This window comes from Hemicordylus capensis, chromosome 3 (assembly GCF_027244095.1).
Source record: "Hemicordylus capensis ecotype Gifberg chromosome 3, rHemCap1.1.pri, whole genome shotgun sequence".
NCBI classification, from domain to species: Eukaryota; Metazoa; Chordata; class Lepidosauria; order Squamata; family Cordylidae; genus Hemicordylus; species Hemicordylus capensis.
In genome coordinates this window covers 322,835,602-322,857,998 of record NC_069659.1, presented here as the reverse complement: position 1 = coordinate 322,857,998, position 22,397 = coordinate 322,835,602, and the positions used below count along the sequence as shown (strand labels likewise).

The window sequence follows — 22,397 nt, the reverse complement described above, 5'->3', positions numbered from 1 at the left end:
TTGGGGTTTGTAACCGAAAGGAGCTATCTGGGTGAAAGAAAGCTCAGGCAGAACTAACAAGAGACTGATAATTATTTCATTAATCTGGAATGGCAGAGTGCCCCCACTCACCCATTTTTGTTGTTGTTGTTCAATGGGAGACTGATTCATGTTTCTCTTGACAAAACAATGTATGTCCCAAAAGAGCATGCACAAGCTTCTAAACATTATACACACAAAACAGTAAAAGGTAAAATGTATTTCTTTATTTCATGGTGTAACACATCTTATTTCAGTTCACAAATATAGCAACATACTTTTAAACACACAATAGAGAAACGTTCGTATTGTCAGTAATAGTTTCTCATTTGTTGGAAACTTACAATAACTCTTCTTTATCAAAGAAGTATCTTTATCAAAGTTACTTTACTTTTTCATTGATATTTCAGAACTATTTCTTAAAACGGAGACCGTGGCTGTGATCAAGGTCCACAAATATAGACTTCACTTTACTAGCCAAGCACAGATCACTCCCCACAATCAGTGTTCCCTCTAACAGGGATTCCCAGATGTTGTTGACAACAACTCCCATAATCCCCAAGCAAAAGCCATGGCAGCTGGGGATTCTGGGAGTTGTAGTCAACAACATCTGGGAATCCCTATTAGAGCAAACACTGCCCCCAATACCACATACACCAAACTGCCCTCCAAGCACCCTCACTCAGGGGAGGGCCAGTAATTTGTGTCCAGGCTTGGTAGCCAATGATTAATTTTCACTAGCCAGTGCGAATATAATAAAAATGCCTTTAAGCATCTGCAGAGAGAGATTCCCTTTCCACTAAGGAATGCAGCCTGTCCATGATGAACAGGATTGCATCTCCACAAGCCTGAATTCTTGCATATCTTTTTCTAGAAATTAAACTGCCCCCACCTTCCTAGCAACTATAACTAGTAATCACAAGCTGTTTCCCCTTCTCCAAAAACCCACGTCTGTTTTTCCCCAGCTCTCATTCAGCATCTCTTTACAAAATACTGCTTCCCCCTCTCTAAGTCTCTTGGTATAGGCAAGCTCTTTATTTTTCATACTCATCCAGACACAAGCTTTCATCTGTGCCACAGCACAGTCGAGAATCTATTTCTCATTACCAGGACTTAAACGCCTAGTGAGCACAATCTTTCCCTTCACAAAGAAGTTGTGGTATTCTATCCAGAATCTTTTATGTTTTGTTGTTTAGAGGTTTGTCCCAGTGGGGATCCTGTAGAGAGTGTGGGGAGGAGAGTTATAAAGGAACAGGGAAAGGAAGAAAGAAGGCGAAAATGGAGTTGTTTCTGAATAAACTCTTAGTTAAATCTATATAAGATTACTTTGTGAGGGAAGCAGCTATAAAACAGAAGTCCACTCCAGGATTTTGGGTGAACCTACATTTCCAATGGTGTCTCTCTTTTTGGAGCTCTCCCCAAACCTCACACTTCTTTTTAATAAGCCTTGGAGGACAGCAGGGAGTAGATGTAAAATTTGAGTTTCTTCACCCTTTCTTGGCTGGGAAACTTTGCGACACATAGCCAACTTCCCATACAGCAGCCCAGAGAAGTTCCCATAATCCCATCTAATTTTGCGACCCAGTTAGGTTACGAAACATTAACTTTGTGTTTTTTCCTCTTTGGCGAGTACATTAGGAATGCAAGTAGGGACAGATTAGGACTATCTGGCAACATCAGGGAGGACAGGATAAGAGGAACATTAAACATTAAACCTACTCACCCATCCTGGAAGTTCCTCTCAGCACCTCCTGTGATGGTGGTACACACTAGAGAGCCATGTGTCCAGGTGCCCTAATCACACAGCTGATAAAAAGCTGTGTGCACAGAGACACATAAAAGCTGCAGATGTGCTCACTCCTGCTGTGGCTTCCACCTTTGCCCCAACCTGATGTAGAGAAGCCCCTCATCCTTTCCTTCCCAAGCTGTCCATGAAGTAAAGGAGATGTGGTTTCTCTTTCCCCTCTGGCAGGGCTTTTCCAAAATATATAACCTAACTAGAAAATGCAGACATTTCCTCACCCGAGAACTCTAGCCCTGGCTTTCCCCGACCCCCATTCAGTAGTAGTTTGGGGATTTTTCATTCACCAAAGAGGTGAGGGGCTTCTGTCAACGTGAGTGGAGGCGGCAACTGGTTTACTGGAGCCTAGCTGTGTGTTAGGAGGCCTCAACACAAAATAACCCAAGAACCACATAAAGTTAGATGTCAAAGGTTTTACAAGAGAGCAGTAGATAATGGGTAACCCATATCTGCACTGAAATACTGTGCACTTCATCTGGGGACTCACATGACTTGAAAACTCCTCCATAAAAACAATTTTCTTGAACGCACAAAATTTGATGTCAGGGAGAACGATTCTAGCCTAGCTCAACCATGTTAATTTTCTATGGGCCAATGCTACTAACCTCAGCACAAGTGATGAAGGAAAGGACACACCAAGAGCATGCCGACCAAGACGTGCTCCTGGAGCATCTTTTGATTTATTTATTTTATTATTTATTACACTTTTATACCGCCCCAAACTCGTGTCTCTGGACGGTTCACAATGATAAATGATTGTGTTTGGGGTTGTTCATTCGAATGGTCCTTAAACACTCGCTCAATATATGTAGTGGGTATTTAGGGGCCATTCAGATGAACAGCTCCCAAATGCAATCAAAGATCACACTGGGAGTAAATTCAGAGGAGCAACTCATTCTTCATCGTGTGTCCTAGGGCCAGTATCATTTGAACCGGCCCTCTGGGTAGGCATCTTTTGCTGTAGAGGACCATTCCATCATGTCAACACTCATTTGGTGTAATCATGCAACCTCACACTTGCAGTTTGAACTGGCACAGTCCAGACACAGGTTTACAATCTCATATAGTCCTTGAGAACCAGGCCTAAGCTAACAAATCTAGACCCTTCTGCTCATGACATAGTTATGACTACATTTAGCTGAATCTGGGACAAAAAGTGGTGCTTTTGCTGATATTGCATTCAACTCCTCTGCACGCCCCAACCTCACAACAGGTTTTAAAAACATGGAAGCTTAACAATGTGGTTTATAAGTGTGTTGGGTATACACCATGGTCTTGCTGGACTGGAGCCTGTGTATGTTTAAAAAGAAATTACACTTGATTAAACCTTGTGTAAAAAGAGGAAAGATTCTAGATTTGTTTATATTCATTAATAGAAACACTTTAGAAAATTAATCAAACTTGTTTCCACAGGTGTACGTGAAACTGCTGAAAGCTGGCATTTCAAAGCACTTTTTAAAAACTACTTTTTTAGTAGAGCAAATCACTCTGGAAATGAAACATGTTTTCATTTTTGTTCTAAGAAGAGAATGCTGAAATCAGTTTTTACTCTAAGCTATAGAAAAACAGTACTAAAGCCAGAAGATTTGTCAGAAAAGCAAGCATAAGAACTTTAGCTGAGCATATTTTTTCATATACTTTTTTTCCCTTTTAGCAACCGTTAAGGAGCTGATTCAAGGGAAAAAATGTTATCTATATTAAAAAAAATTAAAATTAAATGACTTCAAACAGTCAACCTAACCTGTCAAGTTGGCATTAACAGAAACTAAACCTGTACTACAGACTAAATGTACTACAACATAACACTGTATTGCTGTTTTATGTACAGGCAATAATCCCTAACAAGTGGATCCAAGGCAGACAACTAAGGATATCTTCACATGTGTGAATACCACACAGGAAGTCTGTGTTCTTTGGTTTGTATAGTGCTCCCCATCATATGTCCAGGTCCATGTGCAAAGCATCTGTTTTCTTAACATCTGCAAAGCAATATGCCACGTTGTTTTTTTTAAAAAGATTGTTTCCATGTAACTGAGGAGCAGGCACACCCAGCTCCTGAGGCCATCTCTGGTGTTCCCTGTTTGGGCTCCGGGACAATGGCTGTCAAAGCACACTTCCAGGGGAAGCTGAAAAGAAGAGGTGCCAACTGTGCTGTGCCTGTTTGTAAAGTGCTAACAGTAAATCTACCTTGTGAAACTCTCCCAGACATAATAAACAGCAGTTGCGGCTGGCAGAAGCAGAGCATTTCCCATCACAGGAATGGCACCTCTTGAAGGCCATTCCTTAGATCTATAGCTGTCCAAGACAGGAACTGCCTGACAGTCATTTAAAAATACTGAAACAAACCAAGGACTCTGGATCCGAACAAAAATGAAAAAAACTAAACAAAAAAGGGAAGAGAGCAGATCAAAACAGGGGTTCTCAAACTTGGGTCCCCAAATGTTGGACTACAATGCCCACCAAAGGCCATCTGGATTAGGAGTTAGGCTATTTGGGGACCCAAGTTTGAGAACTCCTGAAATAAAGGATGAAGCAAACACATTACTGAAGCGTGTTTCCTGAAGCTGCTGCTTGGTTAGAAGAAAATGGTTAGAAGAAAAGAGTGGGCAGGAAGGTGCTCACTCCACCCTCTTAGGGACGGGAATCTCCTTTTTTCTGAAAGGAGGAGTTCTGGTTCCCTGGTCAAAGCTCTAGAAGTTTTGAGGAGTCTATGTAGGCAAAGATCCGGTCAGTGTGACTTACAGGGGCCACAAAGTAGAAACAGCCATTCTTCAGAGTCTGAAACTGAAGGAACAGGGAGCACATTTCTTTTTACAGCACAAAGGGAAGTCTCCCACCTCTAAAATACTGCTAGAATGTAAGAAGCTATGGAAATACTAATATTACCACTAAAGCATAGAAGAGCTAAAATGTGCAATTCAGCAAGCTCTACAACAGATGTGTGACAAATTGTACTCAGAAAGTTAACTCAATGCAGTCATAAAGTGATCCAGATAAACCTGTAGAATATATTCTGATGCCATTGTTTATTTTTTCATTTGCCTTCAGGTAATGAGTATGTCAGTAGGTTGTACGCACAGCATCATGTATATTCACTGTGAACATGTAATGTACAACCTGTACTAGAATAAAGATGTTAGTAGGATGCCACTGTAACTGATGGATGACTGGAGGCAACAGAATAGTTATCACGGGTCGTTGCTAGTCAAATGGTTAATTTTTATTTTATTTCTTTTTTTTTTGGCCTGCTGTACAGGCTACCAACTGCATTTGTTAGAAGAGGCTTGCTACTGTTCAAAAAATTAAATATATAATCTTCAAACAGAAACAAATGATTCTGACACTTTATATAGGAACACAGGAAGCTGCCTTATACAGAGTCAGAACATTGGTCCATCTAGCTTTGAAGGGTTTCAGGTAGGAGTCTTTCCCAGCCCTACCTGGAGATGCTGCCAGGGATTTGGCCTGGGACCTTCTGCATGCAAAGCAGATGCTCTCCCTATGAGCCCCTGGCATAACAAATACCCCTCCAACTCTACCCTTCCTCTGTTTTGCTGCCTGGTGCATCCACACAGCATACTTTATGTGAAAATAAGGGGAGTGATTGGCTGTCCAAAGTAACGCACAGCAATGCCTCTCTCCAGGTGTGAAAATGTTTCACTCTAGATTTGCTTGTCCCCACAGCTGTATTTTTTATTAACTGCTGGTTTATCTACGAAAGTGTCACATATTTTATAGTATTGAATAAATCCCTGTCATTTGAAAGACGAAACTGTCTTCTCACTGTACGTAGGTAGATGCTGGGGCAGCACAAAGACGAACTGACAAAACACAATGAAGAAACTGTTTTGTTTGCTCAAGATACCAAATGAAATATAGTCCTCTAAGAGTTTTCACTAAAGGGTAAACTAACGCAGCTGACTTAAGAGTTCCAGCATTATTAGTCAATGCCCAATGGCAAATATGCTGTTGCTGCAACAAGAGACCCTGATTCACTAATGCCAAAGTTAATACTTGCAACTTTTCCATTTATATAAAACAAACGGGACATCATAGCAACAAAACTGTATTATTTTAAAAGGCAGATCAAGTAAAATAAGCTTCTTTATTATATGGTTCCTGGGTGATGTAGCAGCATCACTTTCTTACATGGGGTAAGGGAGCAATCAAGCCATTTAGAGATTCTGTGTTCTTAGCAGCATGATCATAGTCTGAACCAGGATGGGTGTATAACTCTGAAGAAGAGCACATGCTCTGCATGCAGAAGGCTCCAGGTTCAATCCCTTGTTTCTCTGGGTAGGGCTTGGAAAGACCCCAGCCGGGAAGCTGGAGAGCCCTGACAGTGTAGAAAATACTGAGCTATTTTTATTTATAAGCATAAACAATGTCCCCCCACCCCGCTCCCTGAACAAGTAGTATCCACCATATCACTACATCCATTAAAAATACCAGAGAAAAATCATTCCTCTGGCATATTTTTGATGATATAATGGCAATAGAAATATTGGAGAAAGCTATGAAGAGGGCATTCAGGCTGCAATCTGGGCACTGCAAGTACTACTGCAAGGGCTTCAAGTTAAACTGCAAGCCAAACAAGATCCCAAAGCATTTAGACTCCAGCACCAAGACAGAATAGAAAGGTAATATGGGAAGCACTTGCCTGGGATTGAAAACAAGAACCAACCATTTGCAGTGTATTTTACTATGCATATGTATTTTATATACAAACCTTTAAAGCACCATCTTACTTCCTCTCTATGGATGGAGACCCTAGATTGTATGTGAGATGTTCAATGATGCCATCCAGAGTATCATGTGGGAAGCCCTATGCACATAGAGATTCCAGCTTCATTAATTCCCAAATCAGCCCCAGTGCTAAGTATTTTATATATTTTTCACATTTGTATACTGCCCCAAACGTCTGTCTCCAGACGGTTTACAACATAAAACCAATTAAAAATAAAAACCTTTAAACAATTTAAAGCCACAGTCCAGTTAAAAAACTGGGGCGGGGGGGGAGATAAGTCTTTAGAGACTTTTTAAAAGTTGTCAGATGGGGAGGCTCTTAAATCAGCAGGGAGCATATTCCAGAGTCTCAGGGCAGCAACATAGAAGGCCTGTCTGTCCCTGCAAAGTCACCAGACGAGCTGGTAGCAACTGCAAACAAACCTCTCCAGATGATCTCAATGGGCTGTGGGGCTCAGGGCAGACAAAATGTTCTCTTAAATACCCAAGGCCTACACTGTTTAGGGCTTTATAGGTTATAACAGCACCTTTTATTTTGCTTGGAAACCTATCATTAGCCAGTGTCACTGTTTTAGTATAGGAGTAATATGGTCTCTCTGAGATGACCCAGAGACCAACCTGGCTGCTATATTCTCTACCAACTGCAGTTTCCAGACTATGTATAAAGGAAGACCCACATATAGCACATTGCAGTAGTAGAGCCTGGAGGTTACCAGCATACGTACCACTGTTCTGAGGTCATCTTGAGATATTTCTAGAAATGGACGCAGCTGGCATATCAGCCAAAGCTGATAGAATGTCCCTCTGGCCAATGCCTCAACCTGGAGTGCCAGAGAGAAGTTTTGATCCAGAAGCACTCTCAGATTGTGCACCTGTTCCTTCTGGGGAAGTGTGACCCCATCCAGAACCAGTGGTTCAAAACCATCTCCTGAGTTCCAACCCAGCAAAATAAATACCTCCATCTTATCTGGATTGAGTCTCGGTCTGTTATTCCTCATCCAGCCCATCATTGCCTCCAGGCAGGCATTTAGTGAGGTTATACCTTCTCCTGGTGATATTGACATGAACAAATAGATTTGGTTGTCATCAGCATATGATAACACCCTGCACCAAATCTGATGATCTTTCTCAGTGGTTTCATGTAGATGCTAAAGAGCATTGGAGTATACAGGGTCAAGAGTGCTGCAGGTGATAGACTGCACCATTCCAAGCAGCTTGTCCACATCCTCAGGAGTCAAATTGAAACTGATCCGGCCTAGCCAAATAAGAAGAGTTGCTGGATACCACCGCATCAGACACTGCAGTAATTGTAGGATCCGAATCCTAAATATTTTATCCACAAAGAACTCATTAATTGATTGTTAATTGTAAACCGCCCTGAGCCATTTTTTGGAAGGGCGGTATATAAATCAAATAAATAAATAATAATAAATAAATTAAAAATTGATGGTTCCAAATTCTTATTCAAGGGAGGAGGGGCATGTACTACCCCTCTCACAACCCTGAACTCCCCAGGACGTGAACTTGTAAATGTAAAATGGACAGGAAAGTAGCACTTCTTTGCCCAAGCAGATCTTCAAATACGCTCTATGTTGTAATCTGTCAGATTAGAGTCTAGTCTCCACTTGTGCTCCAGTTGTCTACCTTGCTTTTTCAGCCCCCATAGTTCTTCCATTTACCAAGGAGCCAGTTTTGAAGCGGCTCCAAGACAACCCTTAGGAATGATCATGTCTACTGCCCCAGTGAGTTTGCTGTTCCAATTCTCCACAAGGACATCAACAGAATCATCGGCAGAGCCAACACTAAAATCTTCCAAGGTTTCTTAGAATCCTATTGTATCCAATAACCTTCTCAGCCAGACCATCCTAATAGGCCCCTCTCGCCTGCGGAGGTGGGATGTGGTTGTAAGTCCAAGCTACATCTAAAACTTGATGGAATATCAAAAGTGACAACCAGAACAATTAGACTATAAGTGAAAACTATGTGTAGTGAAAATTCTTGCTCAAAGCGGCACTGAACTGCAGCCAAAGAGTAATGTTGGTGTGGAGCAAAGGCCAAGATATGGAACTACATAGGAGACCCAAGAAATCCCTCACTGGAACTTGAACTGGGGGTGGGGGACTTCCAATATCCATCGTAGTGTGCCCCCAGTTCATTTGGTGGCAACTTGGGACTGGGCTTTCTCAGTTGTCACCCTGAGGTTGTGGAATGAGTCCTGAAGACCCATCATTTCAGCCCGATTTAATAACACATTGGTTTTAAATGGTTTTTAGAATAAGTTTCATGTTGATATTTTATATGCTTTTATTTTATGTTTTATGTTAAGTTTTGTGGATGTGAACCATTCTGAGTCATCCTGGGATGGGCAGCATATAAACGTAATATAAATAAATAAAAACTAATTGGATGGCTTTGGACTATTCATATATCTAACCATAACTTGCCTCACTAGTTATGAGGATAAACACCATGTTTGCCACCCTAAGCTTCTTGAAGAAAGGTGGGATACAAAGGTAATATCAAAACAGCGCTTAACACACATAAATTCCAGAATCTTTTGCTACTGTAGCTATATAACAAGTACATAACATTTATTCTTTAGTTACTTGCCTAGAGCTTTCAAAGAGAAAAGTTTAATATGAAAATGGTAAAACCAGCACTCAATGGCTGGCAAAGGCCAATATCCATGCAACAGATCTGGCCCAGAAGAAATAAGGCTGGAGGAAATTAGGTATTCAATCAAAGAAAAGAAAATATGTCCATAAGACAGGGCAATTTGCCCATACAAAAGATAGATGAATTATACCATTTTGCTTCTAAAGCAAGTAGCTTCTCTGCAAGAGTTTCTGGCAAAACATCACCAGAGAGCCATTTAATTACCTTAACTCCATTTAAGGTAGCAATGCTACTCTGAAGTAAATGGTTTAACAACTGGCCTTTTTATGAATTCATCACAATGTTTTAATCTCATTTGAAAGCTGGGAAATCCATCTGAAATAAAGAATATCAAAAGAGAGCTCTTCCCAATGTGTCCTTTGCTATTTCAAACAATGAGGGTTCTCAGGGGCAAAATAAAATGCTCCACTTCCCAACATGCTATATTTAAAACCATATGAACAACTAAGAGCACAACCTCCAGAGGTATTGACTAAATTTATATACTGTATAGAGGCAAGCTAGAATGGCAGAACTTTAAGCTCTAAAATGATGGGGAATTCATACAATCAGTGCTTCTACCACAAGATTAAAAATACACCAATTCCCAACACTCAAATATTTGCTTTGAACCAAGAGTATCAGCAAATTCAGAAGAGCTTTGATATCATTATCGACAGATTTGTGTATCTGCAGTTGGGGAAAGTATATCCAACACAAAAAGTTGGGGAAAGTACATCCATACACAAAAGAAAAAAACGTGTTGACTTTGCATATTGGAGGTGCTGGAAATGACCATTGTGATCATTTCCAGCTGCTATTTTGTGTTTCAGAGCCTCAAAACGGCTCCATTTAAATAAAAAATCCAGAGGTTTTGGGCCGATTTGAGGACATTCTGGGGCACAGGGCAAGTCAGGAGGAGCAAAGCATGGTAGGGAACTTTCCTCTGCATTTCCCTCCCAAAATTGGCTGATTTTCAGCAATTTTTGATCATTTTCCTGATGACTGGGAACCTAACCCCCACTATCCCATAGCCCCCAATGACTTAATATTCACGTTTCCATATCCTCGGTTACAGTTGGAAATGGAACCCCCACGAATATTGAGGTCCTCCTGAATAATAATTTCACAATCACCAAATTCTAGTTGCTGAAGAGCAACTGAATCAGTGACAGTATGGGTTATTTATTTGTTTGTTTGTTTATCAATTAAATTTGTACACCACCCCAAACTTTAGTCTCTGGGGGGTTTAACTGAGAGGCATCCTCTTCCCACATACAAGTGATTGGAAAAGGCTATTTGCTTGGGTAAAAGTAAGAGATTTGGGATCCCAAACCAGAAATAATTAAATAACTCTGTCAAAGCTCATAACATGGGCTTATATTTCACCGTACATCATTTTTCAACAGAAAACTAAACCATTATAGCAATAGAGCAGTAAATCCACTGTTAATAGTCCTGCAGTTTGCAACCGTTTGCATGAGAGCAATATTTTAAAATATTTTTTGTCAAACATATATGAACAAAGATATGACTAATGCAATAATCATTACAAAGAATACGTTTTTAAATTATAAAAAACTGTTAGCTTGAAACTACAATCCCGCATAGGAACATAGGAAGCTGCCATATACTGAATCAGACCACAGGTCTACACAGACTGGCAGCGGCTTCTCCAGGGTTGCAGGCAGGAATCTTTCTCAGCCCTATCTTGAAAAGCCAGAGAGGGAACTTGGAGCCTAGCTGCTCTTCCCAGAGCGACTCCATCCTCTGAGGGGAATATCTTACAGTGCTTACACTTCTAGTCTCCCATCCGTATGCAACCAGGGCAGACCCTGCTTAGCTAAGGGGACAAGTCATGCTCGCTACCACAAGACCGGCTTTCTTCCCTGCATAGATTGCCATTTAATTCAACAAGACTTAAGAGTAGGAAACCTTTAACCATAAGGTGGCAACGAAAGGCTGATGGCCAGCAATGCTGGCCAAAATCCTGATGCTTCTCTTGTTGTGCAAGAAAACAGCTTCATAAAGTCAGAGGGATTTTTGAAGTTGAGCTTTTGAAAAAAAAAGGGGGGGGGGGAGTTCATTTTAAAACACATAAGGAGAGCCACAAGTTGCGCAAGCACAAACATACTTGTGCCAACACAACACTAGTCTGGAATGCAAGCTCCAAACTTAGCATAACTAGCTAGTGCAGCACCCTTGTGCTAGTGCAACATCCTTCTGCAAGCACAGCATAAGTCAGAATGGCAGCCACTGAACATGCACACTAACAAAAAGTAATAGGTGCATCCTATTGTTTGCTTTGCCTATTGCCATCACGGTGCAGCTCCCACTGCTGAGGATAAAAGCTGCTTAATTCTAAAACCACTGCAGGATTGTTTGTTATAAACAGATGAAGCAGTCTTCTTCCAAGTCATATCATTGGCCCACCTAGTTAAGTATGGGCCACACTGATTGAAAGCAGCTCTTCAGGTTTTCAGAGAGGGGTCTTTTCCAGCACAACCTGGAGATGCCAGGGATTGAACCTGGAACCTTCTACATGCAAAGCAGGCGCTCTACCACTGAGCAATGGCTTCTCTTTGACAACTGGAACTGAAATACCAAAACACAGCAAGCAAAACTCCAGCATGATCTTTCCCCATGAAGGCGTGGCATCTGCACCCAGAGGAATTCCCCCTGGGTTTAATGTGGAGCCCAGTCCCCCAACCCTTTGCACATGGATAGGCAGTTCAACTAAACTTACTTTTGATAGAAGATTCAGCAATGACAACAGTCAATAACATCAAAGCATATAAAAGGTCCAGGAAACAAAACGGCATAAGGATCTCAGTTAAATACTTACTTCTTGCTTGCTTCACAGACATCAGCAATATTGGAAAAAAGGTGATGGTTTTCTGTTTTGGTCATTGTAGAACAGAGTTCTTTGGAGTTCTTAAACATTCGGATCAGAATCTCCAGACTGAGCAAATAAGAATGTTCTGAAGAAATTACTTCAAATATTGCCTGTATAGTTGAAAAAGGGAAATAGATAGAGGTCACTCTTTTGCTAAGCATCATCTGCAGCATCTGTCCATAATGAGCATCAAACACATACACACCGTAATGTTAAAAGACACTGTTCCTATTAAACATACACACACACAAATTTTTTCCAGAAGTTTAATATTTGCAAAACATATTCCAAAGGTGCAGAAAAGGAAAACATTTCAAGGCTGCTTCACACATTTAGCATGTCCACTGGTGAGAGTGTGAGGGTGATGCATTCCTGTTTAACAGCACTTCAACAGGAACAACTGCAATTCCCTTCTGTGGGGATGGCATTTCTGAGAGGGTGAGTTTGCAATGGAGTACACCCATGTTTCTGTTTTGCCCATTAAGTGGTTCACTACAGACACATCCTAAATCTGCAATATGGAAAGCAGAACTCCGGGGAGTACAGTAGCCAGAGAGTTGGCTTTAGATGCGAGACACACACTTTCACAGTCCGCCTCAAGCAATGAAGCTCCCTCAGTGACTTTGGGCAGACTCCTGTGCCCCAGGGCGACTTCTCTGCGAGGCTTATTGCATGAATAAAATTCAAATTCTTAACAAAACAATGTCTTTCACATGGCCAGTAACGACGGTGCAGGGGTGGGGGCAGCCTGCCTGCCTGTCTCCCTGAACATGACCAAATTTATTTCCATGGCTCTGCTGCTTGCGCGGCACACAAGCCACACTGCAGCAAGCAGCAGAGCAGGGAGGCGGAGGAGGAAGTCCTCCAGCATCCCTCAATACACTGTGCCAGTGAAGGATTCTCTCTCAGCCAGGCTCTCTTGGGCTGCCTGCAGCACACGCACACACACAACCGGGGACCCAGGTAGAAGGGTGCACTTGCCCTTGTGAAGCCTTGATCCCGGTGCTTCACACAAGCAGCCCTACCCTGGTAGGACTGCCCGTGTGAATAGCCTTACTTTCTAGACGAAAAGAGCTATAGAAGTGAATGATTGTAGAGTATGCAAATTCTGCTTGTTCCAGTAAGAGTAAAAATGCTTCTAAAAGATTTGTCTGGTTTGGGTAGTCTAGGCAAAAGTGACAGCATTATAATGAGGCTAGCATTTATTTATTTTTTTAAGAGAAAAATCCATTGTTTCTGTTGAGCAATTCTGCATAGGTGAACCCCAAATTAATGCAAGATCTCTCTCTAGGGACATTAATATTTTGGGAGAGTTGAAATATTCTGCTCCTTGGAAGCCGTGGAAACTGAGAAGCAGCTGAGCCAGATGCTTTCAAGAAAGGTCAGCAGGCTGAAAAGGAAAAGGGTAGGTCTCCAGAATGCACCGGCAAACTCCCACACATGTTTCCCCAACCCACTTCTTTCTGCTCTTCAGTCTGCCAAACCCTAATCTACGCAACCCGTCATCTTCTTTCCCTCTGCCTTTCCTTCATTCCTTCGTGGCACAGTACCCGAAAGTAAAGTTTGATCCAAGCAATGCAGTCCTGCTAATGTAAAAGATGCTGTCTGACATCCTCATTAACAAACTATGTGCGTACAGGGGGACTGTGGTGATGCAGGCCCATGCACAACTCTCCTAGTCCCCCTCTACATGCACACTGTTACACATGTGGGTAAAATTTCCCCACTTTGCCCATGCTCAGGAAGGGATCTGCACGAGAGGAAACCGTTCACTGCAACATGTTTCTGCTCGTGCAGTCTGCTTCCAGAATGGGGCAGAGCAAGGAAATTTCACCCACTTACAGAACAGCACGTGTAGAGGGACAGTGGGAGTTGCAGAGAGTAGTGTCCCCACAGCCCTTCTGTACAATGGGCGCTTTGTTAATCAGGATGTCAGCGGCTGCTTTGGGTATGGGGCAGCTGGAAAGTTCGGTTGTGTTACACATTTCAGTTCAGGTTCTAGTATGATTCCTATAGCCATTGGCTGACATCCAAAGCAGTGTTGGGAGGATGCAGCAGGAGACTGCATCCTCACCAGCAAAGTCTTCCCAAGCAGCAGAGTATGCACAGGGGAGTGATTTTCCACTGCTTTCCCCGCCCTCCAAAAGTGTTCTATGCCTTCCAGAAATAAGTCAGCCCTCAAGGACACATGTCTGGAATGCCAAAAAAAACCCAAAACAAAACCCCGGCCAAAAAAAAAAGAAGTTGGGGGGAGGGGGCGGACACTTAATCCCCTGCTTACTGAGCAAAGAGGCACCTTTTTAAAGGGGGTGATTCTATTTATTTATCACATCTATATACAACCTGATATGTACATCTCTAGGCGGTGTACAAAATTTAAAATATTTAAAAGTCACAGATTTAAAAATATGACACAATAAAAAACAATAGAATAAAATTTAGATTAACCTGCGCAGAGCATCTGCATTCTAGTACTTGATTGCTCCCCTTACCCCATTACAGCCCCTCTCACCTCAGAGATCTCTCCACCCTCACCTGAGCTGCACTCCTGCTCCTCCTCCTCCTCCATCCCTTTAGTCCACCCCGCTCACTAAGGATGTGCACGGAACTGGCGGGGGCTAGTTCGACAGCAGTGGGGGATGGCTTTAAGGCCGGGAGTGGGTGCACTTACCTCCCCTGCTGGCACGCGAGTCCTCAAGAGCCTGTAGGGGTGGCAGCGTACCTCCCTGCTGCCCCATGCCACAATTGACACGAGTGATGCACGGAGCCGCCATTCTGACTTCTGGGTACATCCGGTAAACAGTGGCACGGGGCAGCAGGGAGGTACACTGCAGCCCTGGAGGGATCTTAAGGATAGGTATGTGCAGACAGGTTCGACATTGAACCTGTTCCGTTTGAAGGTTTGGGGCCAAACCGAACCTTCCCCTGTTCAGTCCAATTCCAGAGCATTTATTTATTTATTTATTTATTTATTTATTTAAATTTTGTTACTTACCCCCATCAGGGGGTAACCCGTTTGCAACATTGTGCCGCCTATTGGCCAAGCTGCAGCCCCCAGAGACCTCCCCCCCCCATCTGCTCCAGCTCACAAGAGCAGCAGCAGTTGACCGGGCCCTTCCTTGCTGCCGCCACTGCCATAGCTGCTCGTTCCCCTCAGGTCACTGACAGGCCCTGGCCCATCCCTCCACCAATGGCCTTGGTAGCCCCAAACAGCAGTAGTGGTTGACTGGGCCCTTCCCTGCTGGCAATAGGTGCTGCAATGGCTGCTTGTTCCCCTCAGGCCGCTGACAGGCTAGGGCCCATCGCTCACCCTTCATTCTTTCTCTCTCTCTCTCCCTCCCCCTTTCCTGAGTTAACAGATCTTGTTGAGGTGGAGGGAACATGGCATCTGTGAGGCAGTAGTGTTCTTCTTGTCCTCTTTTTAATTTTTTTTTTTTTTAGATCTTGTTTCCTCATCTAATTCACACAATTCACAGCTGCTGTCACCATCCCCCACCCCCCCGGTAGCCACCGCTATCCGGCAGCTTCTCGCGAGATCTGCCACGCATGTGATTAGCTATGGGTATGCCTAAGAGAAATAAATATCTCTCTCTCTCTCTCTCACTCACTCACTCACTCACTCTAGCTTAACCTGCACAGAGCATCTGCACACTAGTACCCTAACCCCCCATCACAGCCCCCTCACCTCAGAGTTCTCTCCACCCTCACCTAAGCTGTACTCCTGCTCCTCCTTGTCCATCACCCTCATCCCCTCACCCCTCTTGGCTGCTCCTCCATCCTGTTGCTCCATCCCCCGCACCCCTCTTGGTCATGGCTGCTGAGTTGCTGGCGCAATTGGCCAAGCTGCACCTAAATCCAGACATCTTCTCACCTGAGCCCCACTCCTGCTATTCCTCACAGGAGTAGCAGCAGCAGCTATCCAGGCCCTTCCTCACTGCTGCCGCCGTGGCTGCTCATTCCTCTCAAGACGCTGAAAAGCTTGGGCCCATCCCTCACCTGCCTGCCTCCACAAGTGACCTCTGTAGCTCTGAGCAGTGGCAACGGTTGACCAGGCCCTTCCTCACTGCTGCCATGGCCACTAGTTCCCCTCAATTCCCCAACAGGCCCAAGCCTATCCCTGTCCTTCCTTCTTCCCTCCCTTCTTTTCCCTCTCTCTCCTCCACTTGTTCTTCCTATCTTTCTTCCCCTCCCTTCTTTTCCTTCTTGAATTAACAGATCTTGATCATCTTGTTTCCTCATCTAATTCTCACAGTGGCAGACTCCTCATGAAGGGGCTCTTTCCTCCTTCACAACCCTTCTCTTTGCAGACCCCTGCCCACTATCCTTTTATACAGAGAGATTCTTCTCTCCTATACAATCTTCCCACCACCATCAGCTGCATTCCAACTGACCTTATCACAGGCTCCTCTTCCCTATCTGCATATGGAATTCCCACTGCCCAATCACCACAGTGTGCCTGCTCTGTTACCTCCAATTGGTAAAGCACTATGTGGGCGGAGCTTGCCCCACACCATTTGCCACGGACCACCTAAGTCTTAGATAGATAGAGAGATAAATAGATGGATACTGGCTGATCTGGCGCAGAGCATCTGATCCCCTAGTTCTCCTTGTCTCTCCTCCCCATATTCATTCCCCCACTTCAGCCCCAGTCCATTCTCCCCCTCCCAGTCAGCTTTCCCTGGCTGGTGCTTTCCTTCACCACCGGCTGCGCCATTTTCTCCCCTGCCCCCGTCACTATCCAGGCAGCTGCTTGCGAACTCTCGTAAGAGCTGCCACACATGGCATTAGCAAATATATATAAAGAAGATTATATAGATATAGATAGAAATATATATAGTTATTAAAACAAGTTTTTAAAATTAATTCTAATTAAAAGCCTGCAAAAACAGGAGAGTCTTTGAGCAGGGGGAGAGCAACCGGCCCTGTCCATCCCCAACAAAGCGCCATCCCTCCAGTGGCTGTTTATCTTATGTTTCTTTTTCAGGTTGTAAGCCCTTTGGGGACAGAGAGCCATTTTATTTGTTTGTTTATATCTATGTAAACAGCTTGGGGACTTCTATTAAAAATCGGTATATAAATGTTCATTGTTGTTGTTGTTGTTGTTGTTATGGAGGCAGTGCAGTGGAAATCGCTCACCTGAAGACTCTGATGCTTGGGCAGATACTAGCTTAACAATGGGCAGCTTCCCCTTGGAAGGATGCAGCTTCTACTGCGCCCTCCGAACACTGATCTGGATGTCAGCCCACTCCGTAAGCGCTTTTAGCTCAATGATGCTAGGTCCAGGAGTCTGCCACATGCTATTTTCTAATAATAAACTGGATAAGCAGTTCCAGGTTTTGTTTTTAAAGAAGTCCAGAAGCCATGATCAGGCACAAGCAAAGATAGATGCTCTGCTTTGTATAAATAACTGGAGGGAACAGGAGGGGCTGCTAAGAATCTAGTTTACCACAAATCTTCTTGTCCTCAAATTTCTGCTATTCTTGCAGGCGATTTGTTCCCTTCACTGAAATCATGAGGAAAGGCTTTGACTAAGGAGAGCAACAGAGTTCCATGACTAATTTGTTCCAATCTGTGCATTTTTGTTCAGGGAAGGGACATTTGAGCCCTGGTCTTCACTAGAGTATTTAAAGATTCTTTGTTTTCAGACAGTTCCAATGACAGCCTTCATTGATTCCTTCCAAGCTAAGAAATTCGAGTTGTACGTCAAAAGCAAGATATGGCCTGGCAACTTGTATCTGCTATAAGCCAAAAGCAAAACGAAAACAACTTTTCAAAGGATTTCAGAATACTTCAAAATGATCAGCTCAAAACAATAAACCAAGGAATGTTTAGAGCTCGCAAATAATCTAGTGACGCTAATCAGAGATGAAGAATGAGAACATGTTTACCAATTGCTATTCCTTACTCAAGACAAGTGACAGCCCCCATGAGTGACAGTGTGAAATGTAGTTATACTTCATTTGCATGGGCTCAGTGCAAACAGATGTCTCAAGCTTGATAGCTTATGAATGCTTTGTGGGGCTCTTTAGAAACCAAATGTGTACTGAAGCTTTACATGTGGCACCGGGAGAAATGGATGCATTCAAGACTGGAATCTGATAACGGTTTAAAGGGAAAAAATAGATGCATTAAATCTGTTCCTGCTTAAGCCAGCCAATTTATTTCCCCCTGGCTTACCACATCATTGAGCATGTTGCTCAAGAATGGCCATTTTGTCCTTTTGGGGATGGGGGGAAATGCTTGATATCTTCATTCTCTGCCCCCTTTAAAAGCTGCCTGTGACCAGAAAACCATTAAATAGTTTATTGAGCTATAACAAACCAAACACAGCGATGATAGGACACTCAAGTTCTTCAGCTTAACTATCACCAATGTATCCTTTCATTCTTGGTGGAATCTGACCTTGAAAGGTAATCCTTGGGCTTACTAAGGGATAATGCCTTTATTTCCCACTGATGTCCAATATATCCTCAGACTACAAGGCAGATGGAATTGACAGCACTCACCCAGCACTGCCACCTTCTCTGTGTCCAGAAAAAGTAGAGAGCTGGTCCTATGCTAATGAGCATGAATTGTCTCCTTTGCTAAGCAGGGCCCACCTTGGTTTGCACTTGGATGGCTGACTGCAGGTGAGCAAGTACTGTAAGATTGTCTCCTAAGGGGATGGGGCCGTAGCTCAATGGTATGCAGACGATCCCAGCTTCACTCCCTGGCATCTCCAGGTATGGCTGGGAGAAACTCCCGCCTGAAACCTTGGAGAAGTCACTGCCAAACAGTGCAGACAATACTGAGCTAGATGGACCAATCGGTACAAGGAGCTGCCTATGTTCCTAGATGTCTCAAGCCCATTCTTTTCTTGGGGGTCTGCTCAGCAGTAAACTTAGTCCCTCACCACTCATCAGAAGTCCTCCAGACTCTCTTCTCTAGGCTGTTCTCCATGCCCTTTGAAAACCTAAACCTTAAGCTGCACATTATGGAAGCTTTGCACTCTCTCCATTTCAAGAGTGCTTTTCCTTCTCCCCATGCCCCCAAGTCTGATTCTTGACTCTGCCTAGTCTGCTTTTCAGCTCCATTAGGCTTGAACTGCAGCTGAAGAGCTGCAACTTCTGGCTCTTCTCCGACAGCTGCACAGACTCCTAGGCAAGGTGGCCCCTTGAACTCCCTACACTGACTATTCAGCTTAAAAATCTGACTTGACTTACAGCCCAAAGATTCTTTAGGTCCTTCCTTTTGCCCTTTCACTGAACTGGCAGGACTGATCTGAGGGAACAGCTCTCTTCACGTGCTGTTCGAGCCAAGAGGAGCTGGAGGAGATTACCCACGTTCATTAAGAGAACAGCAGAAGTCTCTAGAGAACAGATGAGGAGGTTAAGATGTTTAGGGGCCACTCCTCAGTTTATGCTGTAAAGACAAAGGCGCCTTTTCACATTTAGGCCTGTGCATCGATTCCAACAAGTACCTCATTTCTGGTGGGGGGGGGCAGGGGGGAGAGCAGGGAGCATGTCATATAGAACTGGAGGATATGTGAACAATAGACCACCAAGAGGAGGCCAGGAAAGCATATGGGGGCATCAGGAAACAGCAGATCCTCCCAGTGCTTTCCACATGAGAATAGTGCTGAGAGGAACAACAGTTCCCAGACGACCCCCCAGACACCTTTCCAGCATCCCCTTTGTGTCTTCCTACCATTCCCATGTCATCCAGTTCTGTAAGAAACTGCCGCCTTACCAGTGCCAAAAATGTCAGGTACTGTGTGGAGCTGACCAAGCTGGGACCTCCCCATGCAGCTGCAGAAATAATACAAAGTTGTTGTAACTGGGCATTCCAGCACACAGGCCCACTCATAATCTATCCTGTACCTGAAATAATGCACAGAATGAAATACAATGATAATATGCTGCACAACTGGCTCAGAAGGAAAAACTCAGAATTGCAGAAGCAGGGTAAGTCAGGAATAACTTTTAGATTTTGTTCATTTCAGGTATTGAATGTGTTCGTGCATTTATGTGACCTGCAAAAGAGCCCCAGTTAAGCCAACCTCCCACTGCTGGATACCTCACTATGAGATAGATATAAATATATAGATATGATACTACACACACACACATATGTTTTTATTCCTTACATATCCTTTGTCTACTGCAGAAGCTTCTGGTCAAGCTTCATATTACCAGCAATTTGGATAAGATGGCAACACCAACCTATAATTTGGTTCAGAGAAATAAAATAGAAGAGAGCAGAACAAGCATGTATTGAAGCATTTGTCCTGAAAGCAAGCATATGAAAGGCACATGAATGAACAAATCAAATGATTATTAAAGTACCTCTTGCCTTTTTCTTTCTTCTTGGCTGACGGTCTGGGATAAGCCGTTCCTCTTTACCTGAGAATAAATTTTAAAATGCTGAATAAATTTTATTTTTTAAACGATGTAAAGCAACAAATAAGCCATTTTATTTAGTCTAACGAACAATATTGCAATTTTCAATATTTCAAGAAAGCTGTTCTTGCTTTTAGATTAGCTTCTGAGAACACTTTGGGAAGATGCTGAAGCTTCAAGATCTTTACATGCTGGAGCGAAAAGCCCCAGAAGCATTGCATTTGCCAGTCTAAAGATCAGGGGCCAGCAAAGCTGGGTGCAAGCTGCCCGACACAGCAAGCAGTCCAAGGGCAGAGTGCATTCCCCAGAAAGCGAGGCTAGCAAGAGGAAAGAGGGCTGGCATTAGCACCAGCCTCTGGCTAGGGGTGGAGCTGTGATTTGGCTCAAGGGGCAACAGGCAACAAGCTGCCTCTGCTTGTTACTGAAATATAAAGCTGCTTAATTCATCAGAGTTGAAGATTATAGTTTATTACAATGGCCAGGAGCTAGACAACCACTCAGTCAGCTCCACATGCCCAAGAATACGGTGCGGAATAACTCAAAAGTATATCCCACTGAGTTCAATGAGATCAGCTATGTAATAAGGGTGCTAGGATAACATCTTCAGACAAGGTCCCACCTACAGGCTTACCATAAAATCAGTTTACAACCTAGCACACTGTGACCACAGTGTTTATTACTGATTTAAGATATTTTTGTCCTGGTTTCCCACTATAATGCCTTCAAGGTGGCTTGCAAGGAATCAGCATAAATTGCAACAACCAACAAAGCAGAGCACAAACAAAAATAAAGCAGCATAATAGCAAGAAAAGCATTAACAGCAGCTCTAATTATTGTTAAAAATCAATCAGAATGGACCAGCATTTAAAATATAGTAATGATGGGTCCAGAAGCCACCTAATGGCACAGCGGGGAAATGACTTGACTAGCAAGCCAGAGGTTGCCGGTTCAAATCCCCGCTGGTATGTTTCCCAGACCTATATAGGGGAGCAGCAATATAGGAAGATGCTGAAAGGCATCATCTCATACTGCATAGGAGGAAGCAATGGTAAACCCCTCCTGTATTCTACCAAAGACAACCACAGGGCTCTGTGGTTGCCAGGAGCCGACATCAACTCACTGGCACAGCTTTACTTTAATGATGGGTCCAGGCTGAAGGTCATTGTAACTGAGGCTGATGGGCACTGTAGTCCAACATCTGGGGATCCAAGTTTGAGAACCCCTAAAGCAATCTATGATTGTCTCTAGAGCAGGGCTGCAGAACTTTGTCCCTCCAGCAGATGCTGGACTACAAATCCCATAATTTAGCCACCATAGCAAAAGATTATGGGAGTTGTAGTTTAAAAAAAAAAAGCAGGGGAAAGCCGGTCAGGAACATAATGAAACTGCCTTATACAGAGTCAGACCACTGGTCCATCTAGCTCAGTAATGTCTACACTGACTGACAGCAGCTCCTCCAAGTTTTCAGGCAGAAGTCTTTTTCCAGCCCTATCTGGAGATACTGAGGATTGACCCTGGGACCTTCTCCCATGCAAAGCAGATGCTATGCTCTATCACCGAGTTATGACCACATTCCTAAAGGTGGCATACATAGGTCCAGCAACCCAGCACAAACCACACCAGGACCTGCTTAGCTTCAGCAAGATGGTTTCATTATGTGCCCTTAGACCATGCACTGAGACCCGGTGTAGCAGATTACAAGCCTTTGCCACAGAGCAAGCCTATGTGAGGGGAAGAAAAATGCTGAATCATCCTCTGTATGCTTTCCATGCAAAGGCTTCTCCCAAAACTCTCCAATAACCCTGGTAGGATCTAGGCTGCCACCACCACCCAATTATCAACAGAGTTTAACTGCCACCGCCACCCCGCCCAACCAGGGCTTAGAAGGAAACCCCATGGAAAA

At 43.6% G+C, this 22,397-nt stretch overlaps 1 protein-coding gene across 2 annotated transcripts in view; it reads right to left on the bottom strand.

Annotated features, from left to right (window-relative positions):
* The window catches only part of ARHGEF26 (Rho guanine nucleotide exchange factor 26), a 126,382-nt gene that overhangs the window by 82,050 nt on the left and 21,935 nt on the right, over positions 1 to 22,397 (bottom strand). For both annotated transcript variants that reach the window (XM_053308276.1, XM_053308277.1), the window contains exons 5-6: positions 20,441 to 20,497; positions 12,066 to 12,226 (exon numbers count right to left, since the gene is read on the bottom strand). In XM_053308276.1, coding sequence (XP_053164251.1) covers positions 12,066 to 12,226; positions 20,441 to 20,497 — 218 coding nt within the window. The remainder of the gene's footprint in view (positions 1 to 12,065; positions 12,227 to 20,440; positions 20,498 to 22,397) is intronic.